At 30.4% G+C, this 25,775-nt stretch overlaps 1 protein-coding gene across 3 annotated transcripts in view; it reads left to right on the top strand.

Moving 5' to 3' along the window:
• Sqor (Sulfide quinone oxidoreductase) overlaps nucleotides 1-25,164 on the top strand; it is a 44,387-nt gene extending 19,223 nt beyond the window's left edge. Inside the window, exons 4-10 of one of the 3 annotated variants that reach the window (XM_085807272.1) lie at nucleotides 2,016-2,069; nucleotides 2,202-2,396; nucleotides 8,062-8,280; nucleotides 12,030-12,213; nucleotides 15,559-15,626; nucleotides 19,635-19,732; nucleotides 22,827-25,164. In XM_085807272.1, coding sequence (XP_085663398.1) covers nucleotides 2,016-2,069; nucleotides 2,202-2,396; nucleotides 8,062-8,280; nucleotides 12,030-12,213; nucleotides 15,559-15,626; nucleotides 19,635-19,688 — 774 coding nt within the window. In that variant the 3' untranslated portion in view covers nucleotides 19,689-19,732; nucleotides 22,827-25,164. Of the gene's footprint in view, nucleotides 1-2,015; nucleotides 2,070-2,201; nucleotides 2,397-8,061; nucleotides 8,281-12,029; nucleotides 12,214-15,558; nucleotides 15,627-16,506; nucleotides 16,686-19,634; nucleotides 21,315-22,826 lie in introns of those variants that run through there. The other 2 variants (XM_035370130.2, XM_085807266.1) reach the window with 2 other exon arrangements.
• Nucleotides 25,165-25,775: the final 611 nt, after the last annotated feature.

A 25,775-nucleotide genomic window follows, 5' to 3' on the forward strand; every position in this document is an offset into this window, starting at 1 on the left:
TTTGTACTTTCCTGTCAGCAGCAAAAGTTGACAGAGATTCTGTCAAAGTAGTACCAGTTATTCTGAGGTGAGTTTAAAGAAAAGATTGCTCTTTATTTGGTTAAATAATCAACAAATACAAGTTGCTTTATCCAATGCAAATCAAATTGATATTAATTTGTGTCTTTTTCACATTACATTATTATCATATATCCATATGATTTGCATTAATAAGAGATTCAAATAAATCCCATATCGGGCCTATTAACATGCATGCTTTTGGGTGCTGGTATTGCATAACATTGAAAATACTCTATTGCTTGTTGTTCCATAGAAAGCAGAACCAAAATCTAAACAAGTTTTACTTTTTAAATAGGGGGACAAAGAATTTGTTGTTAGTTCCTTTCTTTCTTTACTAAACTGAACTTATTTTAAATTATTTGGGTTAAATGAAACTGCAGGCTGTCATTTTGTGAGTGTATTGTTACATCATGCTTAATTATCATTAGTATTAAACCATACTGTTTGACAACAATTTTTATTTGTTGAAAGGAAGGTACAAAAGTATCAAATTCCCTTCCAAATCCACTACTTCTGATGACATGACCTTCTTTGTAAAATGGTCATTAGTGGTTATTTTGGATAAATTTAGACTGAACAAGCTCAATTCAGTTATGTGAAGCTCTCCTTCAATCAGTGCATTTAATTTGTCAACCTTAATCTCAGTTGGTCTTCTTGAATGTAATGCAGTTTGAACTGAAAAATCATCTGAACAAAACTCCACAAACTAGTTCTGGATATGCATTCTGTTGGTGCTTCATTACTGTAGACTGCCAAAATAATTTTGTATTTGTGAAAATAAAATTTAAATGAAACAAAAATGTTGACTTTTATCTTCTACTTATCAATATGAAACATAAGTATTCCATGATTTTGGCAAGTTTTAATTTAAATGCATGCTGATAATGTCAGTTGCCATAATTCATTCCCAAAGAACTATTTCAGGTAATATTAAAATCGTCTGCATACTACTGCAGCAATCTTATGAAAAAGCCAAAAGTAATTCCCATGCAACTCAGTATTGAAAATAATCACAATAACTTTCATCCTTCTGTCAGTTACGATATTGCTTGGATTTTCTGTAGGCTCGATTTTTAGGTTATTTTCTCACTTATGAGCAAAATTCATTGTGCATATCTTAAAGATCCCTTCTTTGATTTTAATTCTTTATCATTAATTTATAATGTATCTTATGATTAATTTATAATATATCTTACTAGTGTGATTTTACATATATTGGCCTGACTAAAGCAGCAATAAAAATTTTGTATCAAGGAACATAAATCCTGAGTTCAAAAGAAGAAATAAACAAATATTTGGTAGCTTTTGTTGGTAATTATATTTGGTCATTTAACCACAATTTTTATTATGGTTTTACCACAAAACATTAGCCACAAAGTTTTTTAAGTTGATAAAATTGGATTTCCTTGAAGCCTTTCAGGTTCATAAAAATTTAACTTCTTTAATGAGTAGCATTATTTCCAATACATTTTTATTCCACTAAATTCTAAGATATTTTTATTTTAATTCTAGTATCTTAGCGTTGTTATTTTCCTTAAAGGTATTTCATTGCATTCTTTATTGCTTTACTCCACCAAGTTCTATATGAAATAGTTCTTGCTGATTCTCACCATTGCAAAGTTGTATTACTTCTAAAGAAGAGGGACATGTGTCATCGTCCTCTAAATCAATAGTTTTATCCAAAATCTCTGCTATTCTTAGATCGCCTTTTTTGTGATGGATGGCAAATTTTACATTTTATTTCAGCATGTTTCTCTTTCATTAAAACCCAGTGTTTATAGATCATAAAAATCATTTTGCCAATTGAGTTTTTATGTTAATAAATATCTGTTGAGTTATTGTTGTAAATTTTTAAGAATGAAATTTTCGAAGCTAAAAATGTAATTCAAAAATAAAATTTTCAAAATGCATTTCCCATCTTTATACTATCATGATCATAATTGTTTTCATTTTAGATAGAATATTCTTATCTAGTGGTAGCGCTTGGGCTTCATCTTGCTTTTGAGAAGGTAACAAATCCTAGAGCTTAATATTTTGTTATTCTAAAATATTTTGATTCTTTTTAATTGATTTAAAACTTAATTTATTTAAAATTTTTGAATTTTTTGTGAGAAATTTATATAAATTTATTTTAAGAGCAGATCAAGGGCCTACCTGCAGCTTTTGAGAGCAAAGGCGTTTGTTCTAATTATTCATCACAGACTGTTAGAAAAACAGCTCAAGCACTTGATGATTTCGTGAAAGGGAATGCCATTTTTACTCAGCCAGTAAATCCAATCAAATGTGCAGGTGCGCCACAAAAGATAATGTATCTGGCTGAAGAATATTTTTCAAAGGTAAATATGATGTGAGCAGATGCAAATTACAGTTTATATTGTTTTCTTATAGTTAAATTAAAACCATTTGAGAAATTCCACACATTTTCTTAAGAGCTAGTTTTAAGTAAACAAAGGAGCATATAGCAGGTAGGCCAAACTCCAGTGCTTGTGTCTTTTTGGCCCCTTAAATGTGACTTGCATCATAAAGAACAAAAGATTTTGTTTTTGAAATATTCCAAAATGAAACAACATGCTTTTTTAATAATTAATAATTTCTTTTTTAAAATTAAGTACATTAATGTCAAACAATTTTGATACTATGCACTGTTTCTGTGACTGCTTTGGCAGTGTTACTTTTAGAACATATTGAGGTTATAAATGTCATGTAGAATAGCAACATTCTGTGCTAATGGTGTACATTGCCTCATATATTGCCGAATGGCGCTCTGAATACTTTGGTTGTAACTTGCAGTAGGGAAAAAATGTGTATCTTATTATCAGTTTAATATGTTAAATTATCTAGGTTTAGCTTCTACCTAATATTTTGGCCCATGCATTAGTTGTGCACAAAACTAAAAATTTTTATGCAAAAATCTGGTAAGCTGATAGTTTATTTTAAATAATTTTCATATATTGTAGTTTTTCCTTCAGAATGCTCTACCTAATCTCACTTGCTTTTAGAGTAAGGAGTAAAGATGGAAAGTTGATCATTCTGTCCTGAATGCAGCACAAAAACAAAAAGGTTTATTTATTTGTATTTATATTAGCAATATTAATTATAAAATTCAGCATCATTCTAAAGTATTTGAAACACTACTTTCTGTTCCCAAATTATTTTACTGCTTTTATAATAATATAAATGTTTAATTATGGCTCTTAATTTGTCCTCGGTGCTAGTATGCGACTCTTATTGACATCAACTTTGGATATCCCTAGGTACACTATTGTTTAATTTATTTAAATTTAGAATATTATAGAATTTTATATAATATATATATGTGTGTGTGTGTATAAGATTAAAAAGAAAAATAGTAAAGTACTAACTGTAATTTGCTTTTACTTTCTGTTTTAATTTGGATATTTTCCTTTCTATCCTAAAAATGGTAACTGCTTAAGGTACATCTTTGTAAACTGCATAATTTGGAAATTAATCCATGTCGTATGTATTTTACATAATCCTGTTTGATAATGATGGTTTTGCGAACTAAAATTCCAGAAAACTAATGATAATTTTAGAGAATTATTAACTAGCAATGAGGCGATTGCAAACCAAAATGTCTGTATGTGTCTTTCATTTGTACTGTGCCTAAGCTAATAGACCCAAGGCTACGAAATTTGGTATATAGATGCATCTAGACAAGAGCCAGTGCACCTCAAAGCGATTTTTTTAAAAATTTGAATCAGTTTTTTAATTTTATCTTTTCGATCTTTATCGCAGCATTTTGAATAGTTTCATTCTTTTAAAAATGTGGTATTGGCAACAGTTTTTCATGCAATTGTATACTGTACTGCTGACTGTTGAAAATCAGCACTGTTGCCACTTGGGAAAATGAGGTCGATAATTCTATGCAGTTTTTAAATTTAATGTTTCTCTTGGATACTGGATGTTTGTTGAGAGAAGGCAACAGGAATTTGGTTAATTTATTTATTAAGATAATTAATATTTGTATTAAGGGATATTGCTTATTTCATTTTTTTTATGAAGTTGTTCTGCAGAGTAAAATTCTGTGCAGTTTTTAAATTTAATGTTTGGTATTCCCTTCAGGCATTTTTCCAGTACATTTAAAAGCCAAATGAAGGCTGGCCGTGTAGCTGCTAGTGAGGAATAAAAGAAGTATTCTAATCTAACTATAACTGCAAGTTTCATCATTCTATTAGGCTTTGTTTATGATGTTATATGTATATGATGCTATGTTTTTTTTTTTTTTACATATTTATAACATGTGTGTATTATTTAATGATGTAAAGTTTTTACCTAAGGAATAAAAATTGACAAAACTATTTGGTTTCTTTTTCATTCTGTTTTATTTAACTTTTTAGTATGTAAAAAAAAAAAAAAAAAAATTAAACTCTGCTTGTGCTTGCTAGTATTTTCTAACTGTTGCTGTCTTTATTATCAATTATTATAAAAACTTTTGATATTTTGAATGTCAGATGACTGCCTGTAAGAAGCCGTTTGTATGAGAATTTAGCTTGTGCTTCAGTTGAACATGCAGAAAATGTGAGAACTTCTGTATGTAACCCATGCAGAAATTTTACTGAAAATTAGTAATTTCTGTTACTAGCAAAGATAATTTGACAAACTTTTAGAAAAGTTATCTAATGGAAAGCAGTATTAAATTAAAAATATCTAAGACTGCATGTAAAATACATTCGAACATCAAAAACATATCACTCTCTAGATTGATTAAATACCGATGTGTTAAGTGGGAGATTCTAAAATATAATTTAAAAAGTATCTGTTGTTATTCATGTTGCTATTTTTCAGACATGTTAAAACTTTATTATTATTAATGAATAATTTATCTGAATTAAATACTAAATTTTTTTAAAAGAATGTTAATTGAATCAAACTCTTCTTTGTGACATTCAGAATATGAAGAAAAGAGGAAATAAAATATGTAATTTATACAAATTCTGGGATTTTGAAACTTTATAAATGTCTTTGTTTTCTGGTTTACTCTATGTATGTTAGTATTTTGATATAGAATTCTATCACTTGTTTTAGTATACCTTTAGACTGTTCTGTGTTTGCATTTAAATTTTTCATTATGGTAAACTGTAAATTTTATTATTAAGTTTTAAATCATTTTAATTAATTTAGTAATATACTTAAATTTATTACATCCGTCTTCTATACATGAAAAGAATGATGTTTAATCTTGGAAATGTAGTTCATATTTAACACAAAAATTAGATTTTAACTATAGGATTTATTTATTTAATTTTCAATTTAACCATATTTCAAGCTATACATCTTTTTGTGTGTGTGTGTATTCTATATCTTTCTCATATGATATAATGAAGTGCCATTGAATGAGTTATATTATTATGCAAATATCCCACCTATGCTGCCTCATTTTTATGCTTGTGAGGATGCTGCTAAATGATGTATATAACAGGAAGTGTAACTCACTCTAAGCAATTGTTAAAAGGAATATGATGAGTAAAACTTTCAATTTAGATGACTTCGATCAAAATCAAATAATAGGTGCTCAGTGCATCAGTCATTCAAAGATAATTAATATAGTGATCATTTTAGAAATAGTTTGAGAAATGAGATTTTCTTCTTCCACAGCATCAAAAGTAGAGTGAGAATACACAAATAGTAGAAAAAGGAAAAATAATCGAGCAAACTGAAAAGGGGCAAGCATAATCATGATCTGAGCCATATTATAGCTAGTCATTGATATTGTACCATAGCTGAAATTATAAGGAATCCATTCGAACAGTTAGTATACAGACTGTGCACACATGCTTTGTTTTCTGGTCTTCAGAAGCAGAGGATCTTTAAGAGTGTCACTTCTCACTGCACACTATATACTCAATGCAGAATGGTACAGAAGAGTGCCATAAATGAACAATCAATAATTGGAAGTGAGTAGCATGGAGTGATGACTCTGAGATTATGATGTCAAACCCATAAAATCATAGATCCGTCATGCCAAGTTTAGAACTGTTATCATGGTATAATAGATAAGGTCATGGTGACTCAATGATGATCTGCATTGTTTTCTCTTGCCAATGTTGGGGATCTTTGGAACTCATATCAAGAACTCCCAACTGCATCTAAGTATGTAGATACAGTGGCTCCCAAAAGTGTTTGTACACTTATAATTTTCATTGATATAGAGCTCTATCCATTAATTAAAAGTAAACTTTTTGAATGAGATTTTAATAATAAGATCTATAATCTATTTGTAACAAAATTACATGAAATATTTTTAAAATATAGCGAAACTTTCTTTTTAAGAAATTAATAGTCAAAAAATGACAAAAATTTTTCTCGCAAAAGTCTTTGTGCACCTCAAAAAAATCTTGACATATTAGTAAATATTTTCATTTTTCATTAAATTAATATTTAGTAGGATATCCTTTAGCATCCAGAACAGCTTTTAAATGTCTGGGAATAGATTTTACCTTTTTCTTTTTTATATATATATATATATAATTTCTGTATCAATGTTCATCCATGCTTCCATCATGACTGTTTTGAGTTCGCTTTTCGTTTTCATGTCGTGTTTCCGTACTCTAACCTGCAGTTCTTTCCAAATGTGTTCTATAGGGTTTAAATCTGACGACTGAGTTGGTGTTTTCAAAACCTGTGGACAATTATAGAGACACCACAGGCGAACGTTGAGAGCTGTATGCTTAGGATCATTATCATGATTAAAAATAAACTTATTTCCAATACCCAAATTTTGAGCTTTTGAGCTAATAATTTTAAATTGTCTCTTAAAATATTTAAATAAAGGGAATGATTCATTATGCCATCAACAAATATCAAATTACCTAGTCCTGATGCTGCCATGAACCCCCCACACAAGAACACATCCACTGCTATGCTTAGCTGTTCCAACTAAGTTCTTAGAATGAAGTTCCTCATTTTTTCTTCTCCATACATTTATTCAACCATTGTAACCTCGGTTGACCTTTTCTTACCTTGTTTTCAATCTGATTTTCTTCTTTAAAGCTTTTTATCACATACTCCACTGTAGAATGGGATAAATTAACTAATTTAGCGATATTTCAAATTGATTTACCACTACTATCAATTCAAAATTATCAATTTTCGAATGTTGTTTGTAATTTCTTCATGACTGCAACCCATTTTTCTATAATAAATAGAATATTATGAAGTAAACAATAAAAAATGAAAGCAAATGATTTTTTAAATGCCACCACAATGCAAAAATTAAAGTGACAAACCATAATTCTAATTTTGATTTTATCCAAAAATATTTCAGTGTACAAAGACTTTTTGAGATAAAATGTTTGTCATTTCTTATTATTAATTTCTTAAAAATAAAAGTTTCGCTATATTTTAAAAATATTTCATGTAATTTTGTTATGAATAGGTTATAGATCTCATTATTAAAATCTCATTCAGAAAGTTTACTTTTAATTAATGGATAGAGCCCTATTTCAATGAAAATCATAAGTGTATGAACAGTTTTGGGAGCGACTGTATGTTGAACAGTTACTTACACCCTTTCATGTGTCTATCATTTAAATGAAAATGCAAGTGTACCAGCAGGGCAGTTGCTTCTGTTCCATATCCCAGTTTAATACCACTTGGTTTGAAAAGCATTCTGCTGAATTCTCCCAGCTGAAAAGGCTACTGAGAAGCCAGCATTTAAATCCTATTGAGCACTTTTGGAAGAATTTGGGGAAATGTGTGCAAGCACGTAATCTGCCATCAGCATCCTCACTTGATTTATAGAGAATTCTAGAAGATAGTTGGCAGGCTATATCTCTCGAATACTTTGATAAAATTTAATCTATTTTGTTATGTGGCAACTGTTATTAAGGCAAAAGGAGCCTCTACTTATCAATCAACAATCAGATATCTTTAATTCAATGGCACTTCAGTATATTAATATGTTGTGATATCAGAATAAAGGTGTAAGTAGTATTTGTTGCATTCAGCATTTTAAAGTATTTTTTTTTATTTTAATTTTAGAAGGGAAAGCGGGCTGATGCCAACATTATATTTAATACTGCTCTCCCTACAATCTTTTCCTGTCCAAAATATGCTGCTGCTCTTCGAGAAGTTGCAAAGAGCAAGAACATAACTGTTAATTATTTTCACAGTTTAGTTGAAGTGAAAGCTGATTCTAAGGAAGCTGTATTTGCAAAACTTAATGAAAAGGGAAAGACTATTGGTACAGAAATATTTCCAGTAAGACATTTTTAATACTTTTCTGTCATGCAGAATGTTATTTACATTCATGTCTAAAATTATCTTTAGATGCATGATGAAATCATGGTTTCTCAGAAACTGTGAAATTGGGAAACTTTACAGATTTGTTTGGAATGATACATAACGTTATAAAATGTAAACACAAAAGGAAAAATTTAAGGTTGTTGCATATGACATAAAACTGTAGTATGAAACAATAAAAATGGTAATATGTCCATGCTTCCAGTAGTGTTGCTAACCACAGTTTGAGTCCACCAGCATTAGTATTTTCTGAGCATTTACATCCCTAGAAGAAGAATATCTCCATGCATCTGCTTTTCTGAGGTAATCCTTTAAGTTCTGTATCAAGTTAAAATCAGGAAATGTTACTGGCCATGGAGTTCACTCAGTGCCTTCATTTTCAAGGAATTCGTCAATGAAGTTTGCTCAATGTAGACAGGCATTGTTGACAATAAGTAAAAAGACGGATCTATATACCATATGCACTTCTGATAAGTTTTACATAAATTTGTAGGACGTTCTCCTGATATCTCTGGCAGGTCATATATCTGCTGTTGAAAATGTGTAGGGTATACATCCTTTGATCATTATTGTTCTCTTTGCTATAATATTTGCGTTATCAAAATGGTCATGTTCCATAATGTTCAAAAGATTTTGCCCTCGTGGTTCTTTCCAACTGCAAATATATATCGAATCAGATTTTTAAATTAATCTCAACTCATCAGTAAATGGAACATGTGTTCACTGGTGTTACCTTCATTTTCATGAATTAAAATGATCTTGCTTTTGTTGTGAAGCCAATGAAACACATACCCTTATCTTTCTGGCATAATGGTCTTTTTTTCATTAATCCTTCTGTGCACAGTTTGCCACGATCCAACAGTACAGTTCCAGTGATGACTGCAAGCTCTGAACTTGACTGTCGACAGGAGATTTCTTGTTACAGTAGTTTTTACGACAGTTTCAAAATTTTCGAATTGTTTTCGTATTATAGAGACTATCTTAAAGTATTCACAAATTTCACTGCTTCCATGATTGTCTGTCCTGCTTCTAAACAAGTGAGAATTTGCTACTTCATAGATTTCTTCCAAATGTCACTTCAGAACCATAAACTATTTTGAATTCTTACATAATGAAATTAAATGCCGTAGTGCAGAAATTTACATGGATATTTACTCTGTGCATAGTGTTTGATTTCACCATATCACTTAATGCCTTGACTTGCATATCAGAAACCCACATAATGGATCACTTTTGATTGTATAATGTTAATTAAGCTGTCTTTTGTACTTTCCCTGCAAAAATAGATTACATCAATTGAATATTCTTGGAATATCATAATTTTTGGATGTGTAAAAATATCATTCGTGCATTTTAATAGTGAAAAAAATATATAAATTTAAATTTGAAAAGGGGGGAAACAAGCTGGCATCGATTTTTGATAGTCTAAGGTGGCTTTTTTTGCCTATTTTTAAATTTTAAATTCGTATGTTTCTCTTCTAATTAGAGCATTGGTGGAATTCCTTATTGGAAGAGAAATGAATTTATATGTTTCTTTGCAAAACTCACATGGGTTCTCTTTCAGTTCCAATAAGTCTAGTTTGCATATTTAAAATATTGTATCGTATTGTAACTAGACTTATGCATTCTAGTAATTAGTCTAAACAAACTTCCTACTGAACAGTTTTGCATTGGCTTACGTAAAATGATCACGTAAACCAGTGGTTTGAAACTTGAACTACATACAAGCCAAATGCACGGATCTGAAAGTATCTGTCAGGCTATAGTTAAAAAACAGAAAGATTCCATCTACTGCAAATTCTCCATAAGTTCTGCAGAAGCTCCTGAAAAACTATGAGCTATGGAAAATGTGAAAAAACTATGGCTTTTACAGAAAGAAGGCAGGAGAAATAGTATGAAAAATAGAACCAAGTAACTCATCCAATGATTGGCTGAATGCTCATGTATCACATGTTGAGTACTCTGCTGGTTTTGAAGAGTAGCCAGTTGTAGATCAGGAAATTCTGACTGTTAATCTCTGTTATCCAATTCCCTGCAGTAAGAATTTGTTTACTCTACTTTGACTCCATTCATTATAGCAAGTGTATCTTGTAAATTGTGATTCAGTTGAAATTTGTCTCTTTTTTCTTTTCTCTCGTCTTTTTTTTTTTTTTTTTTTTACTTCTTCTTCTGTGTGTGTGTGAATTATGCCGCCTTAAACCAAGAAGCTAAAATTATCAAACTAGGAATTTACAGATTCATATTTTTCAGAATTTCCATGCATCAAAGTATCTGAAATATCCATGAATCATGCACATTGCTATATATGCAACAAATTCTTTGTTGTGCATGGCGGAAAGAATGACTGTGAACAACACATTTTCTCAAAAGTGTAAAGAAACTGGTGCCATAAAATCTAAAGAAATAACTTATTTTTTCATGAAAGGTAATGAAACAGATGCCATAAAAGCTGAATGCTATTTTGTTTGATTTTTAATTGAACATAATCTACCTGTTTCAGACCATTCAAAACAGCTTTTCAATGCAATATTTCAGGATTCTGCCGTAACAAAAACAATTTATGTCCATATCAAAAGCACTGCCACTGCAGAAATTACTGTTAACGATATTGTAAAGTCAGTGTACAATACATCATTTGTTCTATGTACTGATGGAAGTAATGATGCCCTTTAATTATAATATATTATAGCCCCTTTAATTATAATATATTATAGTACCTTTAATTATAATATATTATATGCCCTTTAATTATAATATATTATTTCATTAATTTCTGTTTTAGAATGCATGGATTATGCTGGAGATGTTATTTTTAATTGTATAAATGTATACTTTAAGCAAAGGTTTAAAATGGGGAAATTGCGTATCATTTTCTTCAGCCAATGCTAGTAATAGTATGTTGGGAAAATTTAAAGGTCATAATTTAAAATGCACCAACTAGATATAGTCATCTGAGGTTGTCCATGTCACCTCTTGCGTATAGCTGCAAAAGAAGCTACTGAAAAATTAATTGGCTTAGAAGTAGAAATATTAACAGATGTATATTTTTATTTAGAGACAGACACATTCAAATTTTCTTGTCCTTGTCTGCAATGTGTCATAACCTGCATTATTTTATTATAGCTTATTTTCATGTTTATTTGCATGTATGTTCCTCTTCATATAAATGTAAAACTAAAGGGGGAATGCTATATGATACAGTTCATTTAAAATCAAATTATATTAAGATTTGTAGAAAAAAAAATTATAGACTGTAAAACAAATATAATACAAATATAAAGCGAATTTAATAAAACGAATGTATCTGGTTATGCTGCTGGTTATCTGGTTATGCTTATTATTATGGAGACTAACAATCTGATAATGCAGTTTAAATGAAATGAAACCTTGTTTTGCCCAACATAGGTATTTAAATACAATCTTAAACCTCTTAATTTAGTTATTTTAGCATTATTTAAATCACATTATGTTTGATAGAGTTAGGAATGTATCTGGAAATGTTATATGGAAAATAGTTTGAAGGAATATTTTTCATTTAATCATTTTTCATTTAAATTCATTTTTCATTTAAATTTAATCATATGTTTGCATTTCTGTTTATCAGGTATTGATTTGAATATAAACGCTTATGAGTTTTAGTTTATTTATAACCAAAATATTTGTATGAATGTAGCCTGATTGTGTTTTTTAATCCCATTCTTTTCCAGTATGAAATGCTACATGTAGTACCTCCTATGATAGCACCATCTGTGATTGCTAACAGCCCCCTTGCAGATCCTACAGGCTTTATGGATGTTCATCAGAACACCTTGCAGTCCATGAAATTTCCAAATGTGTTTGGTATTGGAGATTGCATAAATGTGCCAACTTCAAAAACTGCTGCAGCTGTTGGTATGTGAATGATTAATGCTTGTTTTTCTCTTTTTAGTCAGAACTGCATGAAAATAACCCAGATAGAATAATTTTAAGTTACTGATTTTGCTGCATTAAGTAGTTCAAGTAATGCATCAGATATAAGTGGATTTATAAGACAGTGGAATATAAAGGGATTTATAGGCCAGTGGAACATGTAATTAGAAATACAGTTCTACGTAGGCCAAATTACTTTGCCTACTGATATGTTTTTCTCACTTTGCACACTGGTGGTCATTTCGTCAGTTTGGCATTATTAGTGTTCTTTCACTGTTGGTTTCAAGCGTCTCTCTGGCATAACAAGCAATGATTTAATATTAGTTTGTGTATTGCGTGCTGAATGTTCAGGTTATAGGTATATAGCAACTTTCTGTTAATTATTCTATAGGTACAACCTCTGTCCAGAATATTCAGTGAATGGCATCATGATGCTCGCAGTCGTTAGCGCGTGCCACTGACACAACCTGCACCGGACATGTCAAGTCTTATCTGAACCACTTCCTGAGCGAATGTGTTTATTGTGAGCTTATTGTAGGGTGAAGGTATTGTGCATGCATTCAAAACTCAAAATGAATCAGCGAATGTATATGCTCTTCTCTTTCAGACTTGGAAAATCAGTGAAAAAGCTGATAACAATTATAGGGAAATGCTGATAACAGTATATGGAGAATGTACTGTCACCTCAAAGTGCATGTATGAGTGGTTTTACACGCTTCCTAGAAGGACGAGACACCATTGAAGACTCTCCCCCCCCCCAAAGTGGAACTGCACACACTCCTGATAACATACAGAAAGTTAAGGAAATTTTGGCCCAGGATTATCATCTGACAGTGCGAATGATGGCAGGAAAGGTAGAAATCAGTTGTGAGATGGCCCACCTTATAGTGACCCACAACCCTGAAGGCAAGAGGCAGAGTATGGAATAACAGGGTCCAGGGTTGCCTGAAAGCAAGAAGTTGTGAAGTGAGAAATTGCACGTCAATGGCAATGCTCATGGTGTTCTTTGACTCTGAAGGTCTCATGCTGCTACATACGTGGAAATACTGAAATGTCTACTGAAAAGCGGCTGTACCCCCCCCCCAGTATATCAACGAATGTCTCTGGACCCTACTGCACGACAATGCCCGGCCTCATACTACCTTTCTTCTGCTGCAGTACCTGGCCAACATGGAAGTTGTATCCCTGAATCACCCACCCAACTTCACACTTGTCTCTCACAGACTTTTTTTTTTCCTAAAATTGAAATCAACTCTAAAAGGCCAGAGGTTTTTAGACATTTTGGACATCCAACATAATGTTACAATCCAGCTGAAGGCCATCTCTGAAGATAGCTACGCCAGGAGTTTTTAGAACTTGTACAGCCATTCCCAGATGTGCATTACCACCAACGGGGAATCCTTCAAAGGAGTGCAAGCTGTTTAAGACAGACACATTCACCGAACTTTCTGGACATAAGTTAATTTAGTATCTCTACTATAGGTATATTTACCTACCCCTTTTTCTAATGCTATGATTTTACATATTTTACCAAGCAAACATATATGTTGATGAGTGTGTTAGATCTAATTTACTTGGAGAGCTTGTGTGTTTAGGTTCTTTTATGTAGTTTTTCAAGTTCAAAAAGCATTTAGTATTATAATTAATTCTCAGTACCTCAAATTTTTTAATACAATAATGATGATTTTTCTTACTTTTAAAAAAGAGTGTAAACATTATATTTGCATAATGCAATTACAGTGTATGCTTTGCCCAGAATGGTAAAATGTACATGTAGATTTTAGCTTAGTCTTCTGGCATCATATCATAATTAGGATGGAAGTTGATAGTAAACACAAGGCTGCTATTTTTTATGGTGCTGCTGTTGTATAGGTGAACTTGGAAGTTTAAATGCTATCTGTTTATTAGAAACATTGTATTATAAAATCAAAAGTATATTCATGATTTTTTGGCTTGTAATTGATTTTTTGGGAAGGTGACACCGGAGTCATCAGATATCACATATTGAGGATGTAGTTATGAGCCCTGAGCATGGATTCAATTGATAATTGTATTGGTTGGTTAATGATGCTGAGTGCCATACTAAATTTCCCAGGTTTGAATCCTGGAGAAGGAATGGATGTTTGTAAGCATATAGTGCCTGTGTGGCAAGGGGACACTCAAAGTACACAGGGAGCCAAAAACCTCTTAGGAGGTTATTGATAGAAAAAGAGGACTAAGAGACCCTCAGACCATACCCTGGGGAATTTTTCCCTCGAAATTTCAAACTAGGGTATAAACTTAATAATTGGCTAAGTATAACAGTACCTCAATCACTTAGAGATGTTGGCCTAGCTTTTACCTGTACTCTGACTTAGTGCTTGAATGTGTTTTGTTGTGTCCTATATATTGTTTTGCATGCTGGGGCAGTAGTCACCGCATATTTTCCCCTAGAGTGCTGGACTATATATCCTTGTCAGATCTAGAGATCAGCCTGTGAGATTTACTTTAATTTTTGCTTAGTGCTCAGTCTTGTTGTGCCACCTCATGATGAGGATAGTAGTTGATGGTAAATGCAAAACTGTCACTTCTAGTGCTGCTGCTGAATTATGACCTTCGAATTGGAGGTCAAACAGTAGTCTGTTAATTAGAAGCTAAAAATTATACTGCAGAGTGAAAAATGTCCTGTTGGATCTAAAACAAAATTTCAACCTCTTTCTCAGCCACTGATTAGTCAACATGTCACCACGAGTAGAAAAAAAGGGCTATTATTATAAAATGGTGGTATTTTTCTCTCTATTTATGTGCATCTTGTAATGTGTAGATGCTGCTTTTCATTCACAAGGGAAATAATATTTATATAAGTAAAGGAATCCTTTGTGTTTTAAGTTTTTATTTATTTATTTATTTATTTATTTCAATCTGTTATTTGAAATTTCAGTCCTTTTTATGTATATCACTACAATTTTACTTTTAAAGCAATTTATACATTTTGTACTAAAACAGCAGTTAGTTATTTTCATCTTTTTTTTTATTAGCTGTGTACAATTAAAAGTTTATTTGATTTTCTAAGCAAAACTTCGTTACCATAGTTCTTTGATTATAAAATCTCCCCTTCTCCACCCCACCCCCCAAAAAAAGATTCTAGTACATGTGTACATTTTAGAATTGCTGTTTGTTCTGAATTTTCAAATGAAAACCCTTTTTTTTTTTTAAGACATGTTAATATTTTGGGAGGGGATGCATTTTATAGTCAAAGAATCTCATTTTTTAATATTAACTCACTTATTGTTTAGATATTAAAAATTGTTTTTTATGTTCCATAATTTGTATATTACTATGTTTCAGCGGCCCAGTGTGGAGTATTGACTAAAAACATCAAGCAAGTATTTAAAGGGAAAGAAATTGATCACAGAGTAAGGTTTTTTTATATTTTTGGGTTTTAGCACTGAATAATTAGCATCTTCACATGTATTGCAAAATTTTGAAAATCATAAATATTAACTTAGATGTATTTTCAAATACATTTTCGATGCAATCCCGATTACGTATTGTGGTTGCACATAAGAATTATAAATTTATCCATATGCTAATATCAAGTTCAATTATTTTAGAGAAACTAATTTTACATACATGCATTTTTGTATAATGATTATCAAGAAGTGATATTTTTTATTTCTCTGTCATTTTGAGGAAATTAATTTGAGAAATTCATATTAAGTGTTTACCAATATCTCTACAAAATGGCTTTTCTCTTTACTTTTCTGATTTATGTAGTATCTATAATCAAAAAAGTATCTTTTTGAAAATTTTGTAAATGTTTTCGTCTACTTTTTGGAGATATCTTAATGATATGATACTTATTACTGTGAGGATGATTGTAGTAGAATAAATGCTTATGATAGTTTAGTGCTTACACTGTGTTTTAATACTAAATTTCACTTCTATAGTCTTAAATACAATATAGTCTAAATACATTCTGTACATACAAATGTCTAAGATAATTTTGAAAAGTATGTTTTGAAATTAGTGCCTAAAATAAGAAGAAAGTTCCATTAACTGAATCTAACAGTGAAATTTTAAGTGGAAGAATTTAACAGTGAAATTTTCTATATCTTTTTACTAACATTTTGCATATTTGTGTTTTTATAGATATTATTTGTATAGATATTATATTATTTCTACTAGTTCTGGAACTGACTTTTAAATTGTTCCCATCATAAATATGTATATTAACAAAATAATTTTTACTTAAAATCTTTTTTTTTTTTTTTCCCTCTCTTCCCATCTTTGTAGTATTTTGGTTACACTGCTTGCCCTCTTGTGACAGGGTATAATAAAGGCATTATGGCTGAATTTAATTACAAACTTGAAGCTGTTGAAACATTGCCAATCAATCAAGCAAAAGAGCGTTACATTTCTTATTACATGAAAAAGGATTTGATGCCATTTATATATTGGAACTTAATGTTAAAGTAAGCTTTTAATAACTTTATATAATTTAGCTTGGTTTAAAATATTTAAATCTATGTTGGTGAGATTTTTGCTGGGAATAATTTTAACATTATTTGAATGAATAGGTTTAAAAACATTTTTTCCTGGTAATATTCTTGGCAGGATTTCTTAAATTTTGATTCCATGTTTTCCTTTTGTAATATAAAATATGTTACAGCTCTGTGAGGATTTTTTCACTTTTTAACGGCATAACTTGAAAGTCATGGATAAGCAGAGCCATGAATATATGTATAGACTATCTTGTCATATGTAGAAAGCAGCATCAGTTATACAGTTAGTTTTTTTTTTTTTCTTTCAAATTACATGCAAACATGAATTTATTTGGAAAGTCTTTTTCTGGCATTGTTCTCAGATATGTGTGTACTTATAATATCTCTCATATATATATATATTTTTTTTTTTTTTTTTTTTAGGTTTTCGATTACCAATACATATCTGCTTTCTTATCTTGCTCATATTTTCCCACTGTAGTCTTTAAATTTATGTGACTAACATCTTGCCGGTTTCATTTTAAATCTGGTGAAAGGTATTGTGTGGTGCATTAAATTTCATAAAAGTATTCTTTTGCTTATAATTGTCCTTTTGCTTTTATATGTACATAGGCACTCAACCCAGATTCCTGGAAATTTTTTTTAATAGAATAATTACATGCTTGCAAGAGATTTCGTTATGTAAAGTAGTCCCTCTATATTACATGTATCTTTCTCAGCATCGTAACAGCTGTATTATTCACTCTTCAAATAAGGTACTTGGTTGGGTCGGTATCCACTTTTGAATCCCTGTGAACTACTCTGGAAAAACCGAAGATTAAATAATGATATAACTGCATGTTCCATTTATGTAGCATATTGCTCTCCATACTGTTTATGAAACCTGGTCAAAAATTAGGATCCATATATCAGCTTCATTAAAGCAGAATAATAATTATCTTTTCTTCTTGCCGATTACTCTGACAAGCACCATATCGGGCTGACTAAGTTAAGATTCAATTGCGTTGTAGTAAACGCATTAATTTGGATAATTGGAATTTTCAATGTCACTTTCTGTGTCCAAGAATCATCATGCAAAAAGTGAACAGTCTGCCTCATATTTGAATGCTCTTGTAGTATGATTCATTTTAGATTGATACCTGCCCTCTACTAATGTCAGTTCTGGTTCAACTAATATCTGTATCCTTTCTCTGTTTTATTTTTTCAGAGATTTATTATTTTATACGTATGTAAAAATTATTTTTTTGCTGTAGCAAATAAATAAGAATTTAAGAATTGTAATTTGATGAATTTGAAAGTTCTAAGTAAATGCATCTGTCTATGGATAAAAGTAAACTATATTGCTTTGTATAAAACGCTTTTTAGATTAGTTTAAAATTATGCAACTTTTTATTTCATATATAGTTTTAAATGGTAAAAATAGTTTGCATTATTACCCCGTTTGAGACAGCATGCCAGCTGTTGACAGCAATCGTAACGCGCTAGACGGGTTATGGAGAACGAAGAGGTTAATAATGTTTTCCCCTTACTTTTCATGAAAATATGTAAAACAAATTGTGTACTTCGAGAAATAATTTTTGGAAGGGCTATTCAAATTATTCTGAAATTTTAATTGACAGAATACATTAATAAACATTTTTAGTTAATTTTAAGAAATACAAAAATGACTATTTAAAAGAAAAAGTAACAAAATATTTCATGGGAAATAGATGGTTGACACTCAGTCCATATGAGAATCGCTAGAAATGTCGCTCTCCAACTCTTTAAAAAATTAATCATCACTCTCATCTATATCAGTAATTGGCTCATTTACTGTGTGAGTATATCCTTCCTATGATAAATAACACTTTCTTGCCATAATAAACTGTAGTTGAGGCTTTCTGAAATAAAAAAGGAAGTATGCAAAATATAAGCAATAAAAGCAAAGTAAAGCATATTAGAACTCCATATAGTAACCTTGAAAGAGTAAAAAAAGAACCAAAAAAGGATTCGAAGGGATATCAGAAACGCAATTGTTTATAACACGTGGCAAGTTAAAAAAACTAGCTCTGTTTGTTTACAATAAGCTTTGCCTCCTCCCCTGTAACAGTTGACACCAACATTACACAGAATGTCATCAAACTCAAGGTCAGAATCTTAAAACTATATTCAGTTCAAAAGTAATGGGCACAGGATGCCATCTAGTTGTCTTTAAAATATGTTTTAGCTTAAAATGCATATGTGCATCACCTCACCCTTGCATTAGCTCTCCAGAAATGTGTGGCTGGGATACCTAACTGGGAAAAGCATTCATAGGAAATGGGTATATGGACACCCATCCTGAAAGGATCAATACTGTTTCTTATTTTTTTGGTAGAAAAGTCTATTTTGAAATATTTTCAATTTTGGGAGACAACACTACATAGTATTATGTTAACAAGTGTTGCCATTCAAAGAATTAATATCATAAATTTAGATTCTACATAACCTGAGTTAGTTTCCAGAGCATTGAGATTTGATATGGCATAAGATCTTTACTTTTCAAATTATGATTTTATTTGCATAGCAGACTAGGTGATTTAAAATCAGTAAACATGCTTATTAATGATTTATGCTATTTTTAATATGTGGAAGTTATAAAATGTAAGTTGATATGGAATAATCATTTGGTTTTTAAGTTGTTTTTATGTATTAATTTATACAGCATGTTGATGTCAGAAATCAAAAACACTTATTTCAGTAAAAGTTCTTGGAAGTTAAAGAATGCAGAGTAATGAATTAAATATTTATGTATTTATTAATTACATAACAAATAAATATTTGGGTACTAATGATCTAAATGTGTATAGTTAATTGAAATGATTTTTGTTGGAGTTATTTCTCTTTTAATATTTTTAAAGCTATTCGAAGTATAAAGAAAATAAATATTTTCTTCTATAGGGGATTGTGGCCAGGGCCTGGACCTGTGAGAAAATTACTTCATTTGGGATTTAGCTCATAAGAGATGAACTCGCAACTGTTTTAGTTTGTCTTTTTCGGTTGATATTTCTTAGTTTTTTTTTTTTTTTTTTTTTTTTTTTTTCCCCCTTTGCCGTTATGTATGTTCATGAGTTTTAAACCTGGCATCACACACAGTCAAATGATTTTCATTGTTACTATATGTACTAAAAAAGTTTATTAATTTTTTACTATTTTTTGTAATTTGCACATAAATTGTATAATTTACTAAGAATTGCAGCTTGAAGTTGAGGATTAATTTTGTAATGCAGCAAAAACATATTTTTCATAATTTTAAAAATGACAAAAATGCAAAATGTAAGATTTAGTTTATCATAGTATCAAACAAAGAAAACTTTGATACTACTTCTTCTGTTAATGTAATTTTGTAATTAATGATATAATTTTTCATCTAAAAGTTTAAGTTTATTATTTTCTATAAAGATATATTTTTAGTAACTTTCATGTAAAAGAGTATATAATTGTTTTGGTGTGCCCTACCCCCCTTTTTTCCCTCAGTACAATAAAAAAATAATAAATTTCAATAATAACTCAATAAAAAATTTAAAATTTCCTGAAAAACAATTATTTGCATTTATTTTTCCATGAAAAAATAAAATTACATTTGTTACTATGATTGTGTGTGGTGTAGATTTAAAAAGCCTTCCAGTCTGCTATAAATGTGATTAACACTTATTTTTCTTGGTTGTGTAGTAAATAAATTTAATGATATAATTAGATTTATAAATTATCTTTCTTCGTAATTGTTGGTGAAGAAGTGAGTAATCTGTCTGTATAAAATCTGAATGTAGATGGAATATATTTTTTTAAGATCTTAGAATAAATATTTTCATTAGTAATAAGTATGTTATAGATGCTTGATATTTTCCGTTTTATTAGATTTCTTTCTTTGTCTTATAATTAAGAGTCATTGTTTATTATGACTATATACATTTCTGAAGTTTAAAATGTTAAATGCATTTTTGTAATAGTCATATTTTTACTTATTATTGTTCAAAAAAGCATATTTTTTGTTATTTTGTTAAATATTTTTTTTTAATTACATTTAAATATTGTTTAAAAAATTTTATATAGGAAGTAATGGTAAGTAAATTGTTGTGTACAGTACAGATTGCATTTTTTGTATCTTTATGATAGTTATAGTGCCAAAATTTATATTACATAATCAGATTTATTCCGAAGTCTTCAATTGGTGCTAGAAGTTGAATAGTAATATGCCATAATTTTGTATATTTTTGAAATATTTATATTTTCCAATGTTTTAAATCTTTAAAGTGAATTGGTTTAATTTTTATTGCTTTGTAAAGAAAATTCAAACACTAAAGCAGTAGTGTATTAAATTTTTTACCTTCTTCCTCCCGAAGAAAAAACTATTTCAAAAGGAGGATTAGCATCAAATGTATTGTACATGATGCTTGAAAATAGTAATTTTTGTTGATTCCAGGTTATTATTTTTAACTTTCATTGTATTGAAATGTATGAATCTGCTTATGGTTAATGTGGCAATTTGTTTGCTTTTTAAGGGACCAGTTTGTTTTTCCTCTTGTTTGAAAGTGTAATTTGATGCTTTATATGACTTACAATAAAAAATTCTCTAATTAATGTTGAAAATCAGTTATTTCCTTTTCTATAATTTTTTGTTATTGTATAGTTTTGATTCTGTTAACTGATATTTCAGATTAAACTTATCTATTTTTTAATGAGGACCATTATATTGGTCAAAGCTTACTACTTTGTATGCTTGTCTGTACAACTTTTTTTTTTTCAGAGAAACTTCAAAGTTAATTAAAATTGAAAAGAAAAAAGTGTGATCAATTTTAAATATGAGAATAATAAATGTCATATTTGTTAAAAATTTACTGTCATCATTTCTTAAATTTTGCCAAAAAAAATTTTTTTTTGGGGGGGGGTTTATTTCATTAATTGTATTGAAAATTTTCATTTTGAGATTGTCTTTGAGAAGAGCAAATTGGCTTGTATTATATGAGGATGGGAGAAAACCCTATGCCATTGGCCTAAAACTGTTTCTGTTAGTAGGCATTCTTCATTCAGCTTCAGTAAAAAGTTAGCTGTCTTTTCTGTTATGTAACAAAATGTAATAATTGTCTATGAAAACATCATTTGTTTAATCTAAATTTTTATTTTTATTTTTAAGTATTTTAAACTTTTCCATTAATGTCTCCTTAGCTGTGTCTCCTCCCCCCCCTACCAATCTGGCACGTTATTAGATTTTTTTTCCCTGATAAATGTTTGGCTAAAACAATCGTAACTATCATCTATTTAAAAAAAAATAACAAGTACTGTAAAGTTACTGTCTTCCTCGCTTCATTTGACACCTCCAGATATTCATCATCTTTTATATGTGCTTATTTATAAACAAATGGCCATTTTTTTGCATGCAAGTGAATGAGTGTATGTGCTTACTGTTTGAAAGTTGTATGGCAAAGTGGGCATTTTTCTTCATGTGGCCATTTATTCTGCATTTCTATATTAGTTTATTTCTCCATGTGGCATTACCTTCTAATGAAGTAATATGAAAACAAAATAAAACAAACAAAAAAGGGTTCCATTCTCATTTGGCTTGGTAGCCTAGCCAAGGTAGTGGTCAGTGACTGCCAGGCTGATGCACCCAGTTCTGAATGTGGAGAAGGCATGGATGTTTGTAATCGTATAATGTATGTGTAGCAAAGCGGCAGTCAAAATACACAGTGAGCAAAGTCCTCTGAAGAGGTTGGTGGTAGAAGAAAAGCTGTGAGAGAACCTGGGACCACCTCTTTGGATGCCTCAAAACTGAGGCAGGATTGCAGTTAAAATGTGGCAGAACTAAACCTGTATGAGGAGTGGTGAAATTCTAGTGTCCCGCTTTTACTTGTACCTATAGCATTTGATTTCATTCTGAAAAGCTAATTTTAAATACAAGATTTTGTTTTTTATATTTTAAATTCTTGGAAAGTTAGTTGTTATTATTTATATTAGAATTATTTTAGGCATTAAACTAGGATTCACAAGTAGAGCTATTGCATATTTTTTAATATAAAAATGATTTACTTTCAAAAAATGAAATTTTCAGATTTCATTTAATTTATTTATTTCAATACTGCCATTTAATTGCAGGTTTTCGTATTCAGAAATAGACTGCAGAATTGCTTTGCACATTCAAATAAACCACTTGTTATTTGGAAATACTGAAAAGAGAAGGAAAGAAACTTACTTTGAGATAAGTTTTTTTTTTTTTTTTTCCTTATATGGCGACCTGATCTTTTCTTTTGTTTTGATATACTTTCATAGCACAACTGATTATAATAAATCACTAAGTGAATATGTTATTTGGCATTAATTTTAAAACTTGCATTCCTGAAACAATTTCACTGCTGGGTATTAAAAGTGCAGTTCCTACAAGAACAAAAATAAAGAACAAGAACTTTTAAGTTTATTGTACATATTTCTTATAATATAAAGATAAAATCATACAAATTTCAGGTACGTCTTACAAATAGATTGTTGAGCACCAAATATAACCACCATGAGTAACAACAACCACTGCCAAGCATACAGCCAGAGATTTTGGGATATTGTAGTTCAAGTCGTTGCAGTTTGTTCACAAAACCACAAGCCTTAACATGCATGTAATGCAATGCTAATTGGCCAGTGTCAATTATGTGTACCACATGCTAGAGCATCTTATGTCCACTTGTATCCTGAAACTCCTTATGCTAGCAGGTATGACAAGATTATGAGTGCATGGGCATCCACATATCTATCATACTTCACATAGAAGCTCAATTTGCCTGAGAAGTGAATGTTGCATCATTGTAGCTGCAGGCACCTGTGTAGCATCATTAAAGATACGCAAAATAATAGCTGCCATGCAGACAGTCTGTGACCTGAAGGCAATTTCTCCACATGTATGCAACACATTGCAGAATATTGTGATCTGTTTGAATGTTTCTTCTATTTTAAGAATGTGCTCAGAGCTGGCAATTACATCATTATGAGTTGGCATTTTGAGCATGAGGCCAATTTTGTAACCAGCTGTTATAAGCAAACAAGTCCTAATTTTTAGCATATGTACTGATTTCGCAAAATCTGTTTGCTGATGGTTGATATTGATTTTGCTTTAATTGAAGGCAGTTTTCAGAAATATTTTCCATGTACAGTGTATATTTGTGGGTACAAAGTTATGAGTAGTGAATGATTATTACTAGTTTTCTACCTCTATTTTATAGCAGTAACAGAACTTAGTTTTTTTTTTTTATTCTCTAATTATGCATATATTTCATATTATGCTTTTTTAATTCTTTAATTATGCATATATTTCATCTTTCATTATACTTTATTGATTATTTTTAGTTGTTTGAGAATTTGAATTTTGTAATTATGTATTTTAAGTGGACGAAAATTAACATATTACTTCATTTTAAGTCTTGTTCCTCAGTGTGCTTTAGGATCTTGTATGTGGCAGACATATCTACAGAATCCTGTAAGAATAAGCAAATTGCTAATTTCTATTTTCTTTCTTCTTAAAGTGTGTACTGTAAACATTAAGATTTATAGGAAATGATTTAATAACTTAAATGTCTACTTTTTAATTCATCAGGTATGTTACAGTGCATCCTATGGACTCCCAGGAGTCCTTATGACACCTAAGGCAGTCTGCAGCAAATAAAATTAGTACGGGGTATGTAGACTGTACCGAAAGTCCAAGAATGGTTTAATATGAAATAAAATAATTGTGATCCATTTTCATTATTATGAAAGTTAAAATAAATTAGCAACAATTTTTACATTCTGAGTATAATAAAGCAAAATGTGTCCTTTCTTTGACAGATAATAGTGTAAATGAACCAAAGAAAAAAACACAATGTAATTAATATTTAAAATTTGTCTTCACTTCACTTAGTGCCTTCTTTTCAATAAAACTTTGTCAAATGAATCAAGGAACATTTGACAAAAGCCCATGCTGATAAAAAAGATACATGTAACATTTTTTTACAAAACAAAGAATAATATTTGAAAACACTATAGTGACCAAATCTGAGTAAGATGACAATGCACTGCATGTTTCTTTAACATTTCCTTACTGCGTGTAAAATCAGAAAGCCACACATCATTGGTTAAGAACTTATTTTACCAGCTGTAAATGAGGTAATATACACTGTGCTGCATAAATCAACTTTCGAAGAATTCCACTGTGCAATAATTTAGTACAAAGAAGGATTCATGAAATGGTTCAAGATAAGAAAATTCTTTATGGGAGTTCTTAAAAACATCAGAATTTTTTATTCTGGTTGGCAAGTCAACTTGCCAGGAAGCAAAGCTTTACTTATGTGAGATTTGATATATAAAAAAAAATAAAAATTTTCCAAGAACTGTTATTTTTCAAGTTTTTGGATATGAAAGATGACAAATTAAAAAAAAAAAAAAAATCTTTTGAATGTGTCCTTAACTAATAGCCAATCCATTGTTACTGATGATGCTCCAGTATTGTGAGGACCACAGTGAGGTTTTCTGGCACACTTAACACTAGCTGTACCAAATGCATTATCTGTTCATACATCGACAACAATTAGTTGCCAAAAATCTTAGTGAACACTTGCATGACTCACTAGATTATGTCATTAGAGTAGTTAGTAAAATCAGAAGGAATGCCTTAACTCTTTCGCATCGAGAGACGACCAAATCTGTTTTCAACAAACATCGAAAACGCCCGTGTTTACGAATTTGTCTTGGAATAGTTTTCCTTTCCCCCCTTTTGCGGTTTCATCCATTCATCCATTGTGCGCAGTTTCACCTTAGGGCCGGATTGCACCTGCGAACGTCAATAGCTTTCCGTATTTCTCCTTTATTTGCTTCAAAAGAATGATTGACATGTCTTTTAACAACTCGCAAAACCAATGAGCCATACACTAACGTGGAGGGGAAAGAACTAGGTAGAAAATAAACGAGGCGTTGGGGCGGTTTGCCGTTGCCTGAATGAACGGGCGCTACGGGCGTTTTCGATGCCAAAGAGTTAAATGACAGATAATTTGTTCAACTTTGTTTAGAAAATGAAGATTATTATCA

The sequence above is a fragment of the Stegodyphus dumicola genome, chromosome 1 (genome assembly GCF_044657685.1).
Source record: "Stegodyphus dumicola isolate Sdum_Otavi_A_Nest chromosome 1, ASM4465768v1".
Classification (NCBI taxonomy): Eukaryota; Metazoa; Arthropoda; class Arachnida; order Araneae; family Eresidae; genus Stegodyphus; species Stegodyphus dumicola.